Source organism: Prionailurus bengalensis, chromosome A2, assembly GCF_016509475.1.
Source record: "Prionailurus bengalensis isolate Pbe53 chromosome A2, Fcat_Pben_1.1_paternal_pri, whole genome shotgun sequence".
Taxonomy (NCBI): Eukaryota; Metazoa; Chordata; class Mammalia; order Carnivora; family Felidae; genus Prionailurus; species Prionailurus bengalensis.
Genome location: NC_057348.1, coordinates 63,956,888 through 63,979,152, shown reverse-complemented (window position 1 = coordinate 63,979,152; position 22,265 = coordinate 63,956,888). Strand labels below are relative to the sequence as shown.

General features: G+C 37.2%; 1 protein-coding gene across 2 annotated transcripts in view; it reads left to right on the top strand.

Annotated features, from left to right (window-relative positions):
* Positions 1-22,265, top strand: part of LOC122487664 (zona pellucida binding protein) — a 113,697-nt gene that overhangs the window by 25,954 nt on the left and 65,478 nt on the right. For both annotated transcript variants that reach the window (XM_043588440.1, XM_043588439.1), the window contains one exon: positions 7,223-7,441. In XM_043588440.1, coding sequence (XP_043444375.1) covers positions 7,223-7,441 — 219 coding nt within the window. The remainder of the gene's footprint in view (positions 1-7,222; positions 7,442-22,265) is intronic.

The following is a 22,265-nucleotide window of genomic DNA, read 5'->3' as shown; positions in this document are numbered from 1 at the left end:
TTTTCTATTTTTATTTCTTTCATGTATGTGTTCAGTATGTACCTAAGTATATTATTTTGTTCTTTGGAGCAATTTTAAATAGTATTAGGTTTTAAATTTTGGATTCCACATGCTTATTGTTGATATATAGCAAATGAATTATTACTTGTATCTTAATCTTATAACCTGCCATTTTAACATAAGGTTAGTTAATAGTTCTAGAATCTTTTTATTTTGTAGATTCTCTGTGAGACAGTCATGTCATAAGCACAGACGGACAGTTTTGTTTTATTTATTTATTTTTCAATTTGTATGCCTTATTTTTCTTATTATGGTGACTAGGACTTCTAATAATTTGCTGAATAAGAGTGGTGAAAGCAGACATCTTTGCCTTGATTGTAAATGTGATATTAGCTGTAGTTCTTATGTAGGTTCCCTTGAGGGGAGGTTGAGGAAGTTTCCTTCCATTCCAAGTTTGTTGATTGTGTGTGTGTGTGTGTGTGTGTGTGTGTGTGTGAGGGTGTTGGATTTTGTCAAGTGCTTTTTGTCTGCATTAACTGATAATTATGTGGTTTTTGTTTTGTGTGTTATTGATATATTACATTAATTGGTTTACAAATGTTAAACCAACCTTGCATTTCTAGAATAGATAAATCCCACTTGGTCACGATGTATAATTCTTTCACTATGCTGTAGGATTCAGTTTTCTAGTGTTTTGTTAAAAGTTTTTGGCATCTGTGTTCATAAGACATTGGTCCATAGTTTTCTTGTGGTATCTCTTTTGTGTGGTTTTGCTATCAGGGTAATACTAGACTCATAGTATGAGTTGGGAAGTTTTTCTTCCTCTTTTGATTTTGGAAGAGTTAATTTAAAATTGTTGACATTTCTTAAAATATTTTCTAGAATTCTTGAGTGAAGACATCTGGACTTTGGTTTTTCTTCACTCTATATACATACACGTATGTATGTGTATATATACTGGTTATTAATTCTCTTTGTTTATTGTAGCTCTGTTTAGATCTTCTGTGTTTTTATTGAGTCAGTTTTAATAGTTTGTGTCTTTCTAGGATTTTTCTATTTTATCTAAGCTAATTATTGGCATACAGTTGTTCATAGTGTCCCTTTGTAGTAATTTTTTATTTTGTAAGGTCAGAGTAATTCTGCAATAATGCTGTTTCTTTCATTTCTGGTTTTGAGAATTTGAATCTTCTCTATTTTTCTTGATTACTTTAGCTAAAGGTTTATCAATTTTGTTCATTTCTTCAAAAAACTAGGTTTGTTTCATTGCTTCTATTGTTTTTCTTTTCACTATACCATTAATCTCTGCTCTACATTTTATTATTTAAATAATAATAATTTTCTTCCTTCTGTTTGCTTTAGGTTTAGTTTTCTCATTTTTTTCCAGTGCCATAAGGTTAAAGGTTAGATTACTGATTTGAGATCTTTCTTTTGTGATAAAAGCACATTATATGTACACACGCGCGTGCGCGCGCACACACACACACACACACACTGCTAAGTACTGCTTTAATTGCATCCCATTGATTTTGTCTTTATTTTAATTTATATCAAGATATTTTCTAACTGCTCTTGATTTCCTTATTTGACATACTGGTTATTTAGGATGCTATTGTTTGATTTCTGTGTCTCTGTAAGTGTCTCAAATTTCTCTCTCACTCTAATTTTATTCCATTTTAGAGACAATACTTTGTATTTCAATCCTTTTAAGTTTATTGAGATTTGTAGTGCAGTATCTGCAACATCTTTGAGTATTTGAGTGTGTGCCATGAGCACTCCAGAAGAATGTGTATTCTGCTGTTTTGGGTGGAGATCTGTAGATACTTGTTAGGTCTGTTTGTTCATGACACTACCCAGGACTTGTATTTCTATGTTGATCTTCTGCCTAGTTGTTGTATCTATTATTGTAAGTGGGTGTTGAAATCCCCAACTAATAATTGTTGTCTGTTTCTTTTTTTATTTGTCAGTTTTTGGTTTGTTTTGGTACATTGTTCTTAGGTGTGTCTATGTTTATAATTGTTCTGTCTTACTGAAGGATTTTCCCTTCTAATAAAATGTTCCTTTTTGTTTGTTTGTTTCGTCTAAAGTCTCTCTTACCTGATAATTGTATAGCCACTTCTGCTTTCTTGTGTTTTCTGTATGCATAGTATATCATCTTTCACGTTACTACTTTCTATCAGTTTGTATTTTTTTAAATATAAAGTGTGTCTCATGTAGCCACCAGATAGTTGATACTGCTTTTTCAATCCAGTTTCACAGTCTGTGAAGAGACTAGACAGTATCATTTTTGACTGGATAGTGTCATTCCTTTACATTTAATGTCATTTTTATATCATTAGATATACTCTGCTGTTTTATTTTTTGCTTCATGTGCGTTCCTGTATTTCGCATGAATTCTTTGGAATTAAAAGATTAATTCTTAATGTAGCATTTTAAGTAGTGATTTTTCACTTTGTATTTGAGTTTTATTTCCTGATTGTTCTGAGGATTACCACATACATCTTAACCTACCTTACAGAGTCAGCTTGACATTTATACTAAATTCCACTGAGATGTAGAAAAGTTACTCTTACATATACATATTCCTTTTCTCTGCTTTTTGTGGTATAAATATTATGCGTGTTATATTTGTAAATGTTACACAACTATCAATAGATAGCTCTTATTTTGCATAGTGTTATGTGTTTCTGAAAAGCCAGAAACAGAAAGGAGAGCAAGTGTGTTTGTAGGTTTATAGCTTACTAGCTTTTTTGTTGCTCATTTTTTATTCTCTTCATTTGTTCCCATGTATTCAAGTTACCACCTGTAGTCGTTTCCTTGGCCCAGTGTAGGGGACCAGTGGAACATCATACACAAATCCTTTACACAGTTGCTTTTTCTATCAGTAAAAGGAAAAAAGTAGAAGAAATATGCACTTATTCTGTCTTTGTAATGACATAATTACCTTTACTGGAACACTGTTTTTGGTGTGGATTCCGATTACTGACTATGGCCATGTTCTTTCACTCTAATCTGAAGAACTGCTTTTAGCTGATTCCTTCTTCTGCCAGATCACAATCCTCTCTTGAGCCCCTGAGTCCATTTTTCTTTTCAGTGCTTTCATTTTTCAACTGCAGAATGTGCACTTCGTTCATTTTTTATAATTTCAAACTTTACAAATATTAGTTATGTGAAATTCTCATTATACCTTCCTTCTTTAATCATAATTTCCTTTCGTTATTTTAACATATTCATAACGGATGCTTTGAAATCTTTATCTTTTAAATCCCACATCTGATCATTCTCGCAAGTGGTTACTGTTTCCTACTTTTTTCCAGGACATGAGTCATTCTTTCCTGTTTCCTTGCTTGACTCAAATTTTTTTCAGAACCTGGACTTTTTAGATAGCCTGGAACCTGCCGCCCTCCCCAGGCTTGTAATTATTTGATGTTTGTTTAGCAAGTGCCTAGATCATTTCCATGAAGTTCGCAAGTGTCTAGATCACTTCCATGAAGTTTGCTCCTCACTCACCATAATGTGAAGCCCCCCACCCTCAGCCCCTAGTTTGTTTTAGGAATGGCAGCAGTTAGTTTTTAGCAATGCCCTGGGCATAAATTCCTCTGAAGGCTGATCCAGTGAAGTATGCCTTCCTTTGAGGGGATATTCCCCTGGTCAGTGTTTGAGACTCTCTCTGACCCCAGGATTGTTGCTTGCAGCATAGACTTCCGGAGCTGCTGTCTGACAGACTAGGCAGCCTTCGTGCAGTTCACCTGCCCCCCCCCCCCCCAGGGAGTCTATAAGTCACCTCCCCACCGTCTTTCCCCAGACCTCCTGGGTTTTTGAGACTGCCCCGAGGTTCCAGCTTCCTGGCACTTTATCTCCAGTGATGCCTGTTCCTTCCAGAAGAGATTCTGAGCTCTCTGCTCTCCCGCCTGCTCCTGCCCCCTGGCACATCCTCCCACCTGACCCGCAGTCTGGAGCTGGGGTGAGGACACGAGTGCCCCCCTGCTGTAGCCGGGGAGGGGTAGCAGCAGCATCTCTGGGACCCCTGGGTTTGCTGCTCCAGCTGTGGACCCCTCACCGTGAACTGGGCCAGGGCAGTCAAGGGCAGCGAGGGCCCCCGGGGGGCATTGTCAGCATTGCCACAGCCAGTGTCAAGCCTCCATGGCATGAAGTGCTGGCCAGTGGAAGAAGGGAGTCATCCCCTCCCAGCTGTCTCAGCCATACTCACCTGCACCTTCCCGCCGGGAGCAGGTAGTTCCGCTTGGCAGGAGAAGTGCCGACCCCCCCTGCCCCTCCTGGGGGGGCCGCTGTCTGGGGGCTGGGGAAGAGGGCGCCCCACATTCTCATCTGCCCAGTCTGGAGTGCTTTCCATCTCACTGGGCCGAGAGGGGAGGGAGGTGGAAGGTCTGGGTTCACCACCCCGGACTCCCTGTTCTTACTGACTGTTAGGAGATTTTTTTGAATAAATATTTTTTCACTTTTCTCTTTGTCCTAATGTCCCCCAAAACTCAGTTCCCCTCTTGGTGGGTGTTGAGCCTAAAGGCACAACTGAGCCAAGAATAGGAAAAGGAAGGGTTTTACTAGCAACAAGTAAGGAGAACATTGGGGATCTTTCCCAAAGCAGGGTCTCCCAGAATTGGGGTAAGTCACCAGGGCCAGCGGCTTCCTCAGTTCTCTGGCTTTGGTGGGTCCAGAATCTGAGCACTCGGAGGGCTTTAGATCCCGCAAAGGTACCTGAAGCGTGTGAGGCGGGTCAGGCTTCACTTTTGAGTCTGCACGGGGAGTTTTAAAATATGGGTTTGTTTTTGTTTGTGTACAGATTTTTTGCTTGTCTTCCTATCGACAGTATTTCCGTTATCAGAAAAGAATAGTAGATAATAGTTTATGAATATCTTCTGGCTCTGTTTAGTACAAGAACATGTTTAGTCTGCCCTAGTTTGTGCACACTTTTTCCTCCCCAACCGGCGCCTCAGCCACCAGCCTGTGGATTGGTCTAGGATTGTGTTGGCAGGCAAATGGCATTTCACCTCTTTGGTGGTGCCTCATCTCCCCTACTGCCACCCAAAAGTGTGTTTAAATCGCTTGGCATTCCCCGCCAATAGTTTGCAAGTCCACAAAATGAGTGGCTTTGGACTCCGTCTCTTAGCTGTTTTTCAGCTTTGACGTTTTATGTCGATTCTTTTAAAAGCTGGTGATGGAATAAAATGCAGTGAACTGCTGTCCGCTCATAATTAATTGAGATATTTGTCAGAACTAACTAGCACCGGGAGTTTTATCACCTATTTATTGTCGCTGATATTGGTGCGGTTTTGGAGTGATGGTGGTTCGGAGCTGTTGGCCAAGAAGAATTCTGGAGATGTCTTTGGTGCAAAAAGGTGGTTTTATTAAAGCACGGGGACAGGACCCGGGGGCAGAAAGAGCTGCACTGGGTTTATGAGGATTGACTGGTTCTATAGAGGCCTCCAGAAGGACTTCGATGTGCTAAAGAGGACTCATAATGTCCCTGAGGCCTTGCTGTTGTCAGGCTAAGGCTGTTTTCCCTCCAGGAAGGCATTAACATTAAGACAGTTGGGAGTTTATTGGAGGAATGTTTTATTCTGCCTGTCTCAAATATTTGTCAATAGGCTATACTATTGAAAAATATGTGTAACATTTGAGAAACATTAAATATTGTCAGTGGGTTATAAAGAAATTTAATTGGGGGCACCTGGGTGGCTCAGTCAGTTGGGCGTCCGACTTCGGCTCAGGTCATGATCTCACGGCCCGTGCGTTCAAGCCCCGCATCAGACTCTATCCTGTCAGTTCGGAGCCTGGAGCCTACTTCGGATTCTGTGTCTCACTCTCTCTCTGCCCTTCCCCCACTCACTCTCTGTCTTTATCAAAAAAAGGAATAAACGTAAAAAAAAATAAATAAAATAAAAAAAAATTTTATTTTATTTACCATTTCCTTCTTGTCTTTGTTTCCCACATCACTGTGGAGAGGAGGGTGATGTTGGGGCTCCAGGAAACTAAGTCTATGGGTTTCTGGAGATTAGGCTATTGATAGGATTGCCTTTTTCTTGTCATTTACTAAGGTATTTGTAAACTGGTGGAGACTCATGTCCTGCGTGACTGTGATCGCTTATCAGTTAAATTGTTTTTTCCCTTTCATTTGTTCTTGGGCAGTCAGGAGTGCCCAGGAATGTCGCGCAGAGCCCACCTTACTGGGGGTGGGGGATGTTTGCCGGGTGTCAGCTCGCCTGATGCTCCCTCAGCAATCATTAGACTGTCTCCTGGCCTGTTAGTTCCTACACTCTTTCCTAGGCCAGCAGGGCCTAAAATAACTTTTCACACATCTCGGAAACTGTCGTTCTTTTTCTGGGAACCCCTCTCTCTTTCTGCTTGCATTAGGACCATTTTCAGAGATTATAAATGGTTGTTTTTTAAAAATAATTTACGTTATTTTTCATTGGGATGTGGGCTTCTGTTTCTCCAGCTCTCATGTCCTGCTACTATAATTGTTTTAATAATATTTTTAATAGTCATTACTTTATTAGATGTACCATTTGTTATTTAGTAGTAGTTTGTTTTCAAATGTTTGACGGATTTTATTTATTAAAAAAAATTTTTTTTAATGTTTATTTTTGAGACAGAGATAGAACATGAGCAGGTGAGGGGCAGAGAGAGAGAGAGAGAGAGACAGAATCCAAAAGCAGGTTCCAGGCTCCAAGCTGTGTTTGATGGATTTTAATTGTTGATTTGGATTTTGATTTCTTTGTGTCAGAGCATGTGGTTACATAATATATGTAATTGTTATGGATTTCTTATCATCTTTATTTTTTTGTGTCATTTCAGTTATATATTGAAATGGGCAGGAAAAACGTTCCCCATTTCAGATATTGTAATGGCACTCGATAAAACTGGTAGATTTATGAGAAACATACTATTTGTTGCTTATAGCTGGTAATTATATGACTATAGTTTATTCTAAGATGAATATTAAGAGAACTTTCATTCCTAAGTTTGAGGAAGAATAATATATTGGTTAAGGGCGTAGAGTCTGGGGCAGGTTTCTCGGTTAGAATCTTAGTTTTGACACCATAGGCATGGGAGTGTGACATAACCCCCGTATCCCTCAGTTTCCTCAGGATGGATATAAAAATACTATGAACTTCTTCCAAGTAATGATTTCGCTTGAGTAGTTGCAATGCATTTGAATTGCTTAAATAACCGCTTTTGTGTTATTCTGTTTAATTTTTTACAGCTTATCGTGAGCCTCATTATTATTACCAGTTCACGGCTCGATATCATGCAGCTCCTTGCAATAGTATTTATAATATTTCTTTTGAGAAGAAACTTCTTCAGATTTTAAGCAAATTGGTTCTTGACCTTTCATGTGAGGTTTCTTTACTGAAGTCTGAATGCCATCATGTTAAAATGCAAAGAGCTGGTTTGCAGAATGAATTGTTCTTTACATTTTCAGGTAAGTAAACACAGTTCTTTACAGAAAACGAATAGCAAATTTTAAAGACATGTGAATTACCAACAACATTTTTAGAATGTAAATATTATAGATCTGAATACTTTTCATGTTCTCTACTCTGGCTTAGTTCTGATAGGCCCCAAAATAAAATTCTACTGATTTATGTGCTCAGTGAAAATTTTGCACTCTCAAATAACTAAACCTTGCTGTGGTAACTTATTAGAGAATGGGGTTAGTATAAGGAAATGCCTATCTTGATATTTGACTACAGGATTTAATTTGCAAAAAGCATCTAAGTGCAATAAGATGAGTTAATATAGATCAGATCAGAGGGACCGTTCTAACAGCTTACAGTGCTTTTCCTAATAACACAGAGTGGAGGCCCAGTATTTTCTGGAAATTTCAAGGAATTTCGAGGAATTGATTTTAGACTTATATAAAGGGCTTGTTGATGAATGAACACTTTGGAATAACTGTCGGTGTATTTTACTGGGTCCCATGGCAATTGACTCCGTCCCCTTTCCATCTCAAATGATCTTGCTTGCCGTACTCCTTTCTTTCTTCTTTACTCTGTCCTTGATTCCTCTCCTGCTGGTGTTTGTATTCACTCCTCTCTCTCTCTCTTTTTTTTTTGGGGGGGGGGGGGACATCTATGATTAAATTTTTAGACACACCTGAGAGGTGTGAAGCTTTACAGGAAAAGAAGAAGAGAAGTTCAGCCCCATTTTCACTGTCTTTTTTTTTTTTTTATCTTCCTTACTGCTTTTCTCCTTTTCCAGAAAAATTGTGAAAGTTATTCTGCAGCTGCTGAGACAAAGTATCACAGTTAGACTGGTTCTTCAGCTCTTCAAGGACCCACTGTTAGCATTCATGAGTCATGAGATCTTTTACCCAGTGTATTTAATAGGTGCTGTTATTAGGCATTTAATAGTCCTTAGAAAACCTTGGAAGTGTAGTTGAACCCATAAGAGAAAAATGATGGTAATGGAAACAAGGCACGGTGGGCTTGAGATGCATTTCTCTAATGACTAATGATGCCGAGCACCTTTTCATGTGCTTACTAGCCATTTGTGTGTATTCTTTTTTGGAGAAAAGTATATTCAAGTCCTTTGTCCAGTATTTCTTTTTCCAGCTTTACTGAAATAAATTGATACCTAACATTATGTAAGTTGAAGAAGTAAGGAATAAGGATTTGATACACATATATATTACAACATGATTACCACAGTAAAGTGAACACATCATCTCACATAGTTACAGTTTATTTTATCTTATTATTTTATCGTGGTGAGAACTTTTACAATCTGCTCTTATAGCAACTTTCAAATATACCTTATTGTTAACCGTATTCACCATGCTCTATATTATATCCATATGCTTATTCATCTTCTAACTAGAAGTTTGTATCCTTGGTCTAACGTCATCCATTTCCCTCAGGCCCTACCCTCTAACCCAGCATCCACCAGTCAGTTCTCTGTTCCTATGAGTGGTTTTTGTAGATTCCACATGTAAATGAGATGGAAGTATTTGTCATTCTCTGTTTGACTTAATTTCACTCAGCACAACGCCCTCAAGGTCCATCTACTTTGTCGCAGATGGTAGAATTTGCTTTTTCTTCACAGATAAATGCTGTTCCATTGTGTCTGTATGGATACATCCTTACACACAATCGTTTCCTCTACTGTGAAGAAGTTTTCTAGTTTGATATAGGTCCACGTTTTGGTTTGGTTTCGTTGCTTGTGCTTCGGCTGTCATATAAAGTCATTGGCATGTTCACTAAGGAGCTTTTTTGTATATTTTCTTCTGGGAATTTTATGGTTTAGGTCTTACATTTAAATCTTCAGTTCAAATTAATGGTTGGGATTGGCGTGAGATCAGAGTCCAGTTTAATTCTCTGGCATGTGACTGTTTGGTTTTCCCAGTACAATTTATTGTAGAGACTACCTATTCTCCATTGAATATTCTTGGCTCCTTTGACCTTACATACATGAGTTTATTTCTTGGGCTCTCAACTCGGTTCCATAGATACGTGTTTTATGTCCGTACCATACTCTTTTGATTACCGTACCTTTGTAATATACATTGAAATTAGAAGTGTATTGCCTCCAGTTTTTTTCTTTCCCTGAAGTACATTGGTTATTCAGGATTCTTTGTGGTCCCATAAGAATTTGAGTGTTTATATTTCTGTAAAGGATGCTGGTGGAATCTTGATAAAGATTGTATTGAATCCATAGATTGCTTTGGGTTGTATGGACATTTTAACAATGTTGATTCTTAACCTTATGAACCTGGGATATCTTTCTACTTATTTGTGAGTCTTTAGTTTCCTTATCAATATCTTACTGCCTTCAGTGTACAGATCTTTTTACCTTATTGTTTAAATTTATTCCTAATTATATTGTTGTTTTTGATATTATTATAAGTGGCATTGTTTTCTTTATTTCTTTTAAAGTAACTTGTTACTGTATAGAAATGAAATTTATGTTTGTATGTTGATTTTGTGTTCTGCAGCATTACTGAATTCATTTATTAGGTCTAACAATTTTTTTGGTGGAGTCTCTTGCATTTTCTGTACGTATGATTGCATCATCTGCAGGCACAGACGTTTTTACTCATTCCATTTTGATTCAGATGCCTTTTCTTTCTCTTGCCTGATTGCTCGGGCCAGGACTTCTAATACCGTTACTATAGGAATGGTGAGAATAGGCCTCCTTGTCTTGTTCTTGATCTTAGAGAAAAATCTTTCAACCTTTTACCATTGAGTATGATGTTAGCTGTAGGCTTTTAATATGTTGGAGTACTTTCCTTCTGACCTGATTTGTTGGTCAGTAATTGTGAATGACTATTGAATTTTGCCAAACACTTTTGCATCTACTGGGATACTCATAGGATTTTTTTATTCTATTCACGTGATGCATCATACTTGTTGATTTGCATACGTTGAACCATCCTTGCATCCCAGAGATGACTCCTACTTGATCATGGGGTATGAAGCTTTTAATGTGTTATTGAAGTTGGCTTGCTGGTGTTTTGTTGAGAATCTTTCCTTCTGTATTCATCAGGGGTATTGGTCTGTAGTTTTTTTCTTGTAGTGTCTGTATCTGGCTTTGGTATCAGGGATAACAGTGGCCATGTAAAATGAGCTCTTGGGCATGTTACCTTTTCTTCAGTTTTTTAAAAGAGTTTGAGAAGGATTGGCATTGAGTTTTTAAAAATATTGGGCAGAATTTGCCAGTGAAGCTATCTGGTCCTGGTATTTTTCTGTTTGGGGAGGTCTTGGTGACAGATTCAATTCTCTACTTGTTGTTGATCTGTTCAGATTTTCTGTTTTGTAATGATTCAGTCCTCTTAGGCTATATGTTTTTAAGAATGGATCCATTTATTTTAGGTTGTCCAGTTCTTGGTACATAGTTATTCATAGCCACCTTTAATGATCCTTTGTATTTCTTTGGTATCAGTTGTAATGTCTCCAGATTCATTTATAATTTTATTTATTTGGGATCTGTCTTTCTTTCTTTTTTTTTTTTTTTGCTTGTCTAGCTAAAGGTTATCCATTTTGTTATTTTTTCAAAGAACCGGGGGCACCTGGGTGGCTCAGTCAGTTAAGCATCATCTGACTTCAGCCCATGTCATGATCTCACCATTCGTGAGTTTGAGCCGTTGGACTCTATGCTGACAGCTCAGCATGGAGCCTGGAGCCTCCTTCAGATTCTGTGCTTCCTTCTCTCTCTGCCCTTCCCCCACTAATGCTTTCTCTCTCTCTCTCTCTCTCTCTCTTTCTCTCTCTCTCTCTCTCTCAAAAGGAAATAAACATAAAAAAAAATAATTCAGAGAACCAGCTCTTCTTTTTGTTAATAATTTGTTTTATTTTTCCTGTTCCCTATTCCATTTATTTCTACTTTAATTTCTTTTGAGTTTTTATTTAATTCCAATTAGTTAACACATAGTGTTATATTAGTTTCAGGTGTACAACCTAGTAATTCAACTTCCATGTATCACCTGGTGCTCATCATGACAAGTGCACTTTTTAATCCCCATCACCTATTTAGCCCATCCCCCCATCCACCTCCCCTCTGGATTGGAAGAGCAAATATTGTTAAAATGTCTATACTGCCCAAAGCAGTCTACACTTTTAATGCAGTCCCTATCAAAATACCAACAGCATTTTTCGTAGAACTAGAAGAAACAATCCTTAAATTTGTATGGACCCCAAAAGACCCTAAACAGCCAAAGCAATCTTGAAAAAGAAAGGCAAAGCTGGAGGCATCGAAATTCCAGACTTCAAGTTACATTACAAAGCTGTAGTGATCAAAACAGTGTGGTACTGGCACAAAAATAGATACATAGATCACTAGAACAGAATAGAAAATCTGGAAATAAGCCTGACAGCTATATGGTCAATCAGTCTTTGACATAACAGGAAAGAATATCCAGTAGGAAAAAGACCATCTCTTCAACAATGGTGTTGGGAAAACTGGACAGCTACATGCAAAAGAATGAAACTGGACCACTTTCTTACTCTGTACACAAAAATAAATTCAAAATGGATTAAATACCTAAAAGTGAGACCGTAAACCATAAAAATCCTAAAAGAGAACATAGGCAGTAACTTTATTGACATTGGCTATAGTAACTTCTTTCAAAATACGTCTCCTGAGGCAAGGGAAACGAAAGCAAAAATGAACTATTGGGACTACATAAAAATAAAAAGCTTCTGCACAGTGAAGGAAACCATCAACAAAAACTAAAAGGCAACCTACAGAATGGGAGACGATATTTGCCAATGATACATCTGATAAGTGGTCAGTATCCAAAATTTGTAGAGAACTTGTAAAACTCAATGCCCAAAACCAAATAATTCAATCAAAAAAATGGGCAGAAGGCATGAATAGACATTTCTCCAAAGAAGATACCTGCTTTAATTTTTCTTTTTGTCTTTCTTCTAATGTGAAGACAAGTTTTTTATTTTTATTTTTTCTTGTTCCTTGAAGTGTCATGTTAGGTTGTTTGTTGGAGATCTTTTTTGTTGATGTATACTCTTTTGTTTTCTTTCAAGAATTTGAAATTTTATCTTCTGCTAAATGTAGAAGATTCATTTTGAGTAAATATTTTTTATATACTGTGAAATATGGACCCAGTCTTCACTTAAGTGTGGATGTTCAGTTGTCCCAGCGCCATTCTTTTTTTTTTTTTTTTTTTAATTTTTTTTTCAATGTTTATTTATTTTGGGGACAGAGAGAGACAGAGCATGAACGGGGGAGGGGCAGAGAGAGAGGGAGACACAGAATCGGAAACAGGCTCCAGGCTCCGAGCCATCAGCCCAGAGCCCGACGCGGGGCCCGAACTCCCGGACCGTGAGATCGTGACCTGGCTGAAGTCGGACGCTTAACCGACTGCGCCACCCAGGCGCCCCTAGCGCCATTCTTTGAAGAGACTGTGGTCTTCCCCATTGCACTGTTACGGCACCTTTGTTGAGAGTCAGCCAGCCACCGATATATGGGTTTATTTCTACACTCTTCTACTTCATCGTTCTGTATGCCTGTCCTTAGACCAATACCACACTGTTTTTGTTGTGTTTTGTTTTTAATGTTTATTTTTGAGAGAAAGAGTGCGAGCAGGGTAGGGGCAGAGAAGGGGACAGAGGATCCAAAGTGGGCTGTGCACTGACAGCAGCGAGCCTGATGCAGTGCTTGAACTCACAAACTGTGAGATCGTGACCTGAGCCAAAGCTCAACTGACTGAGCCACCCAGGCGCCCCGCTACACTGTTTTGATCATAAGCTTTTGATAGTACTTTGTAGTGAGATTTGAACCTTGGAAATGAGAGTCCTCCAGTTTTGTTCTTCTTTTCAACGTTGGTTTGCCTAGCTGAAGTTGGTTGCAGTTCCATGGGTTTTAGCATCTGTCTTTCCATTTTTGCCAGAAAAGGCCATTAGGGTTTTGGTAGGGAATGCCCTGAACCCACTGACAGCTTTAGATAGTATTAACACCTTAACAATATTAAGTCTTCCAATCTGCGAATACAGGATATCTTTCCATTTATTTAGGACTTTGTCTTAGACCATTGAGCTGCTGTAACAAAATACCACAGACTGGGTAGCTTATAAACAATGGAAATGAGGGGTGCCTGGGTGGTTCAGTCAGTTAAGCGTCTGACTTCGGCTCAGGTCATGATCTCGTCGTCTGTGAGTTCGAGCCCCGCGTCGGGCTCTGTGCGGACAGCTCATTGCCTGGAGCCTGGTTTGGATTCTGTGTCTCTCTCTCTCTCTGCCCCTCCCCTGCTCATGCTCTTTCTCTCTCTCAAAATAAATAAACATTTTAAAAAAACAGTGGAAATTTATTTCTCACATTTTTGGAAGCTGGAATTCTGAGATCAGGGTGCCATCATGTTCAGGAAGGATGCTTTTCAGGTGTGCAGACTTCTCATTATATTCTCACATAGCAGGAGAAGCCAGGAATCTCTCTGGAGGGACTTTTGCAAGAGTGCTTGTAACCCCATGCATAAAAGCACTACTCTCGTGACCTAAGAACCTCCCAAAGACCCCCACCTCCTAATATCATCACATTGGGCATTTGGATTTCAAGATACGAATTTGGGGGGAAGATACACATATTGAGGCCATAGCAGATTTCTTTAATTTCTCTCAGCAATGTTTTGTACTTTCCAGTGTGTTAAGTATTGCACCTCTTGATGGATTTATCACTATGTACTTATTTATTCTTTTTGATGCTGTTTTGAGTGCATTTTGTAATTTATTTTGACATTGTTCATTGCTAGTATGTAGAAATTCACTAATTTTTGTGTGTTTTCTTGCATCTTGGTTGAATTAATTTGTTAGCTCTGTGTTTTTTTGTGTCTGTGCTTGGAATTTTTAGTTTTTTCCATATAGAAGATAATGTTACCTGAGGATAACAATAGCTTTGCTTCTTGGCTTTCAACTTGTATAATTTTTATCTCTTTTTCTTGCCAAATTGATTTTGCTAGCCTGTCCAGTATACTGTTTATTAGAAGTGGCACAAGTAAACATCCTTGAATTGCTTGTAATCCTAGGGGGAAAGCTGACATCTCACACTATTGAATATAATATTGGCTATGGGCTTTTCATAAAAGTTCTTCATCAGGTTGAAGCAGTTCGTTTCAATTCCGAGTTTGAGTGTATTTATCATGAAACTGTCAGATTTTGTCAGATGTTTCTTCTTTATCAAATGAGATTATCCTTTTTTTTTTTTTTACCCCTTCTATGAATGCATGTGTTTAATTTTTGATTTTCATATGGTGAACTGTCTTTGCATCCCTGGGAAATATCCCACTTAGTCAGGGTTTAAATTCCTTTGGTATGCTACTGGAATTTGTTCATTACTATATTATGGAGAATGTTTGCATTCATAAATTGGCCCAGAGTTTTCTTGTGATGTCCTTTTCTGGCTTTGGTGTCAGGGTAATGTTGGCTTCATGAAATTAGGTAGGAAGTGTCCCTTTTCTATTCTTCCAGAAGAGATTGAGAGTTTCTCTAATTACTCTTGATAGAATATACCACTGAAGCCATTGAATCCTGGGTTTTTCTTTATTGGGAGGTTGTTAATTACTGATTTGATCTTTTCTTGTTGTTGTTATATGCTTATTCATATTTTATGTTTCTTTGTGACTCAGTTTAGGTGGTTTATATTTCCATCTCTTTTATCTAGGGTATCATATTTTTGCATATAGTTATACATAATATTCTCTTATAATTCTTTTTATTTATGAAAGGTAGATAGGTAGTAATTCCCTTCTTTAATTTCTTTTTTTCTTTTTTTTTTGTAATTTTTTTTAAATATTTATTTATTTTTGAGACAGGGAGAGACAGAGCATGGACGGGGGAGGGTCAGAGAAAGAGGGAGACACAGAATCTGAAACAGGCTCCAGGCTCTGACCTGTCAGCACAGAGCCCGACGCGGGGCTCAAACTCATGGACCGCGAGATCATGACCCGAGCCGGAGTCGGACGCTTAACCGACTGAGCCACCCAGGTGCCCCATAATTTCTTTTTTTCTTTGGTTAGGTGGTGATCAATATTGTAGATCTTTTTAAGGAACCAACTTTTTTTGTTTTCCTTGATTTTATTGTTTTTTTCTATTCTCTGTTTTGTTTATACCTGTTCTATTTTGTATTGTTTCCTTCTTTCTGCTGTTTTTGATTACAGATTTTCTATACAGATTTTCTGATTTTAATTTTCTTGATTTCTGGTGTTTGGTTTTGTTTTGTTTGTTTTTGGTTTTGTTTTTGCTTTTCTAATTCCCCTGACTTTTATTATTGATTCCAGTTACTCAAGTGTTTTTAAATTTTTTTCTAATTTGCATTTTTTTAAGTTTTTATTTAAATTCCAGTTAGTTAACATATGATGTGTAGTATTAGTTTCAGATGTACAACATAGTGATTCAGCACTTCCATGCAACACCTGGTGTTCATCACAAGTACACATTCTGAATTTTATATTTCTGTTCTTCTGATTGAATTTGTCCTTTTTTGGTTTCCTTAAGATAAAAACTTTAATTTAAATTGTTCTTCTCTTCTAGAATTTGAGTTCAGTACTATAAATTTCTCTCTAAGCCCTGCTTTTACTGTATCCTACAAATTTTGATAAGTTGTATATTTCATTTGGTCCAGAATATTTGAAAATTTATCGGGACTTATTTTATTCATGTGGTATATATTGGTCTGTTGTTTAAGGTGCAAGACTCTTCCAGCTCTCTTTCTATCATGTATTTCTCGTTTAATTCCGTTGCAGCCTGAGAGCATGTATTGTATCGTTCCTCTTTCAAAACATTTTTCAAAACGTGTTCAGTGGTCCGGAGTGTTGTCTGTCGTGGTGAAAGGTGCATGTGCTCCAGAAGAATTTGTATTCTCCTGCTGGATGAGGCATCCTATAATTGTCAGTTGGATGCATTTGACTGATGTTGCTCTTGAGGTCCACTATGTTGTTACTGATATTTTACCTTCTGGATTTGTCACAGATTGATCAGAGTTGTTGAAGTGCCCATCTCTATTAGCAGAGTGCTCCACTGTCCTTGTGGTTTTATTAGTTTTGGCCTCCCATTTCTACATACTATGTTATTAGGCTTGTACTCGTTAAGGATTGTCTGTCTTCTTGGAAAAATGACACCTTTATCATATATAATAACCTTAATTGTGATAACTTTTCTTTTCCTGATGTTTTATCTACAATGAAAATTAATATTACTGTTCCAGCTTTCTTTTGATTTGAGTTTGTGTGTATATCTTCCCCTACCCCTTTAATCTTCATCTACCAGTGTCTTTGTGTTTAAAGTGGGTTCCTTGAAGATGAGGTATAATTAGGTGGGTTTTTTTTTGAAAATTCATTCTGACGGTCTTTTTAATTGGTATATTTAAACCGTTGACTCAAAATCAGTATCGATGGGGTTGGATTGAGATCCGCCACATTTGTTACTGTTTTGTGTTTGCTGCCCCTTGTCTTTTGTTTCTTTTTTTGTCTTTACTTTTTCTGTGTTCTCTGCTTTTAATTGAGCATACGTATGATTCGGTTTTTTTATAACAGAATTCCCAAATTTGTTCTCCCTTCCCCTTACAACAACACTGTTGTGTACTTAATTGTCCCTAAGCTTTAATCCACTGTACGATGTTCACATTATTTGGAACAAGCTATTTATTGTCCGTTTAATGTTAATATTACCTTCGCTTTTTACTTCTCTAATGATATTTATTTAGATACAAGTTTTGGACATATGTTGTTTTCCTTCTCTGTGAAGAACTTCTTTTCACATTTCTTGCCAGGCAGCATTTCTGGTGACAGATTTTCTCAAGTTTTGTTTATCTGAGAAAGTCTTTTTTTCTTCTTCAGTTTTGAAGGATAATTGCACTGGATTCAGCCTTTTAGTTTGGTGGCAGTTTTTCTTTCAATACTTAGATTTACTCACTCTACTCTCTTCTTGCTTGCATGGTTCCTGAAGAGAAGGTTGGCTTAATACTTTTTGAAAATAGTTTCTATTTTTTATTGTGGTCAAATACACATGACATAAAATTTGCCTTCACTATTTCAAATACACAGATAAGTGGTATTAAATACATTCATGGTTTTGTGTCATTTTCATCATCATCCATCTCCAAAACCCTTTTCATCGTAGAAAACTGATTCTTTATCCTCATTAAATAAAGTCCCTATTCTCTTCGCAGCCCCAGGCATCCATCATTCTACTTTATATTGCTGTGATTTTAATGATCTCATAAAAGTGGAATCGTACAGTCATTTTCTTTTTGTTACTGGCTTATTTCACTTACTGTAATGTCCCCACGGTTGATTCATGTTGTTACATATGTCAGAATGTCCCTCCTTTTTAAGGCTGAGTAATATTTCATGTACACACACACACACACACACACACATACACACACACACATTTTGCTTATCCATTCATCCACTGAAGCCCTTAGCTTGCTTTCAAGCTTAGCTGTTGTGAATAATGCTGCTTATGAGTGTACACGTATCTCTTTGAGACCCCGCCTTCAGTTGTTTGGAGTGATACTTATAAGTAGATTTGCTGGATTGTTGTAAGTGTATACTTATAAATATATATGGTAATTCTGTATTGATTTCTTTAAGGAACTGCTTTAGTTTTCCACAGGGGCTACAACATTTACCATTCTCAATAACAGTGCGTAGGAGTTCTCATTCACCATGTCTTCACCAGCACTAGTTCTTTTTTTTTTTTTAATGCTCATTTATTTATTTTTGAGAGAGAGAAAGAGAGAGCACAGAGAGAGGGAGACACAGAATCCGAAGCAGGCTCCAGGCTCTGAGTTGTCAACCCAGAGCCCGACACAGGGCTTGAACCCACGAACTGTGAGATCATGACCTGAGTCGAAGTCAGATGCTCACCTGACTGAGCCACCCAGGTGCCCCATTTTTTTTTATTTTCATAGTAACCATTCTAATGGGTACGAGGCAGCATCTCATTATAGTTTTGGTTTGCATTTACTTAATAATTAATGATTCTTGAATACCTTTTCATGGGCTTATTGGCTGTTTGTACATTTTCTTGAAAGAAATGTCTGTTCAGTTCCATTGTCCATTTTTGAAACAGGTTGGTATCTTTTTATTTAGTTTTATGATTTTTCTGTGTATTCTGTATATTAATCTATTATCAGATCTCAATTTGCAAGTAGTTTCTCCCATTCTGTACATTGCTCTTAACTCTATTAATATTGTCTTTTGATGTACAATTTTTCAACTTTTCATGAAGTTTGTCTAGTTTATTTTATTGCCCTTACCTTTGGTGCCATATGTGAGAAATCATTGCCACATCCAGTGCTGTGAAGCTTTTGCCCTATACTTGCTTCTGACAGCGTTTTGGATCTTACATTTAGGCCTTTGATCTATTTTGAGTTAATTTTTGTATATGGTATTAGGTAAAGGTTCAAATTCATTCTCTTACCTGTGGATGTCCATTTTCCCAGCACCGTTTGTTGGAAAGACTTTCCTTTCCCCATTGAATCATCTTGGCACCCTTATCAAAAATCATTTGACTGTATATGTGAGGGCTTTCTTCGTGTCTAACTCTTCCACTGGTCTGTATGACTGTCTTTATGCCAGTTCCATGCTGTTTTGGTTGCTATAGTTTTTTTAGTAAGTTTTGAAATCAAGAATTGTGACGCTTTCAGCTTTGTTCATTTTCAAGATTGTGTTGGCTGTTCCAGTCACTTGTGATTCCATATGAATTTTAGGGTGGGTTTTTCTATTTTTACAAAAATATCATTGGAATTTTGGTATGATTGCACGGAATCTATAGGCTGCTTTGTGTGGTGTTGACAGTTTAACACTATTAGGTCTTCCGATCTGTGAACATGGCATATTTCCATTTATTTTTGTCTTCTTCATTTTCTCACATCAGTGCTTTATAATTTTCATCATGTAAGTTGTTCACCTTCTTGGTTAATTCCTGAGTATTTTTTTATACTATTGTAAATGAAATTGTTTTCATAATTTCTTCTTCATACTATTGGGTGTAGTTTTAGAAATGCACCTGACTTTGTATCTGGCAAGTTTGTTGAATTTATTTGTTTGTATAGTTTTATTTCTGGAATCTTTATTTCTACATATAATGTTATATCATCCGTGAATAGAAGTAACTTCACTTCCTTTCCAGTTTGATACTTTTTATTTCTTTTTCTTGCCTTACTGCACTGGCTAGAACTTCTAGTACTTTGTTGAACAGAAATGGCAGAAGTCCACATCCTTGTTTTTTTCCTCATCTTCAAGGAAAAGCTTTTAGTCTTTTACCACTGAATATGATTTTGGCTGTTGCTGGTGTGTGTGTGTGTGTGTGTGTGTGTGTGTGTGTGTGTGTGTATCTTTTATTATATGGTGGGATTTTCCTCCTGCTTCTATATTGTTGAGTATTTTTTTCATGAAAGGGTGTTGAATTTTGTAAAATGGCTTTTTTGCATCAAATGAGATGGGCATGTGTGTTTTTAGCCCCTTTATTCTGTTAATGTGGTGTCTTACATTGCTTTTTGTATGTTGATCCATCCTTGCGTTCTGGTAGTAAATCCCACTTGATCATGGTGTATTACTCTGTGAATATCCTCCTGAATTCAGTTTGCTAGTATTTTGTTGAGGAATTGTGCATCAGTGTTTATTAGTGATACAGATCTGTTATTATTTTCTTTTCTTATAGTATCTTTGTCTGCTTTTTGTGTTATGGTGATGCTGGCCTCATAGGATGAATTTGGAAGTGTTCCTTCCTCTTCTGCTTTTTGGAAGAGTTTGAGAAGGGTTGGTATTGATTCTTCTTTAAATTGTTGTAAGAATTTGCCATTGAAGTCCTCCAATCCTGGGTTTCTCTTCTCAGTTCTGTTTTCCTTTAGAAATTGTCATAGTCTGGTATTAGGTACATGAATTAGGTGCATACATGTTTATAATTTTTACATATTACCACTCTATTAAATCTATTATTAATATATAATGTTCTCTTTTATACCCTTTTTTGATTTCAGGCTTATTTTGTCTCATATTTGTGTAGTCACCCCTGCTCTCTTTTTGTTACTGTTTTCGTGGAGTATCATTTTCCATCCTTCCACTTTCAGTGTACTTGTGTTTTTGTATCTAAAGTGAGCCTCTTGCAGACAGCACATTGTTGGATTATGGCTGTTTTATTCATTCTGTCAATCCCTGTTTTTTGAGTTGAGAGTTTAATTCATTTACTTTTAAAGTGATTACCCATAGTACAGGCTTTACTTCTGCCATGTTGCTTCTTGTTTTCTATTTTGTTCCTCATTTTCTTCATTATAGCCTTCTTTTTTTTTTTTTTTTTTAAGTTTATTTATTTTGAGAGAGAGAGAGAGAGAGAGAGCACATGCGCAGGTAGGGCAGGGGCAGAGAGAGCGGGAGAGAATCACACGCTGTCAGCCCAGAGCTGGACACCAGGCTCCATCTCACGAACTGTGAGGTCATGACCTGAGCCTAAGTCAAGAGTCAGACTCTTAACCAACTGAGCCACCCAGGCGCCCCAATTACAGTCTTCTTTTGTGTGTAGTTGACTTTTTGTACTTAAATGTTTAAAGCTTGCTTTATTTTCTTTTGTGTATGTTCTATAGGTATTTTCTTTGTTGTCAAAATGGGAGTTACATTTAACATCCTAATGTCATAATGCTAATTTGAATTTATACCAGCATAATGTTAGTACCGTCTGGAAACTCTCTTTCAACAGTTCTGTTCCCACCCCTTTCAGTTGTTGATGACATAAAATTATGACTTTATATATGGACCCAAAATATAAACTAATATTTCGAATGAATTTAGTCTCTCAAATTGTGTAGAAAGTAAAATGTGAAGTTACAAAACAACGTTGCAGTCATACTACCTTTAGGCTGTTTTTTAATCATGTCAATATTACTGTTATAATCCAGTCTTACAATAATAGCAGCTTTTAGCATCACTCATACATTGACCTTTATTGAGATCTTTATTCACATGGCTGTGAATTTCTGTCTCGTGTCCTTCCTTTCACCCTGTACGACTCCCTTGACCATTTCTTGGAGGGCAGATCTAGTGGTAGCAGAGTCCCTCAGCTTTTGTTCATCTGGGAATGTCTTAATTCCTCCCTTACTCTTGAAAGACAGTTTTGCATGTTGTAAGATTCTTCGTTGACATTTAAAAAAACAACTTTTAGCACTTTTATTATATCAGCCCAAGACATTTGGCCTCTAAAAGCTTTTATGTGAAATCTGCTCAGAACCTTATTGAGGATCCGTTGTATGTGACAGGTTACTTCTCTCTTCCTGCTCTCATGATTCTTTGTCTTTCAGAAGCTTCATTATAATGTGGCCTCATGTGAGTCTTTTTGAGTTTACCTTACTTGGTATTTGTTGAGCTTCTAGATGTTTATATTCATGATTTCATCAAGTTTGAGAAGTTTTCAGCCACTGTTTATTAAAATATTTTCTCTGTCACTTTCTGTTCCTTCTGGGACCCCCACAGTGTAGATTTTGGTCCATTTGATGATGTTCAAAAGTTTTCTTAAGTTCTGATCACTTTCCCTCGGTTTTTTTCTCTTCTTTAGATTTGATAATTTCTAATGTTCTGTTTTTAGGTTGGCTGATTTGTTTCTTCTGCCTGATCAGATCTGCCTTCAGATCAGTTATTCACTTCAGTTCTCATACTTAGCAGCTCCAGGATTGCTTTTTAGTTTCCTGTTTCTTCAATATTTCCATTTGTTTGTACAGAATTTTGACTTTATCCACACCTACTCTGATTTTTTTCCTCATCTTCAGGAGGGTTGTTTTATATGAGAGAACCTCTTGGGACGAAT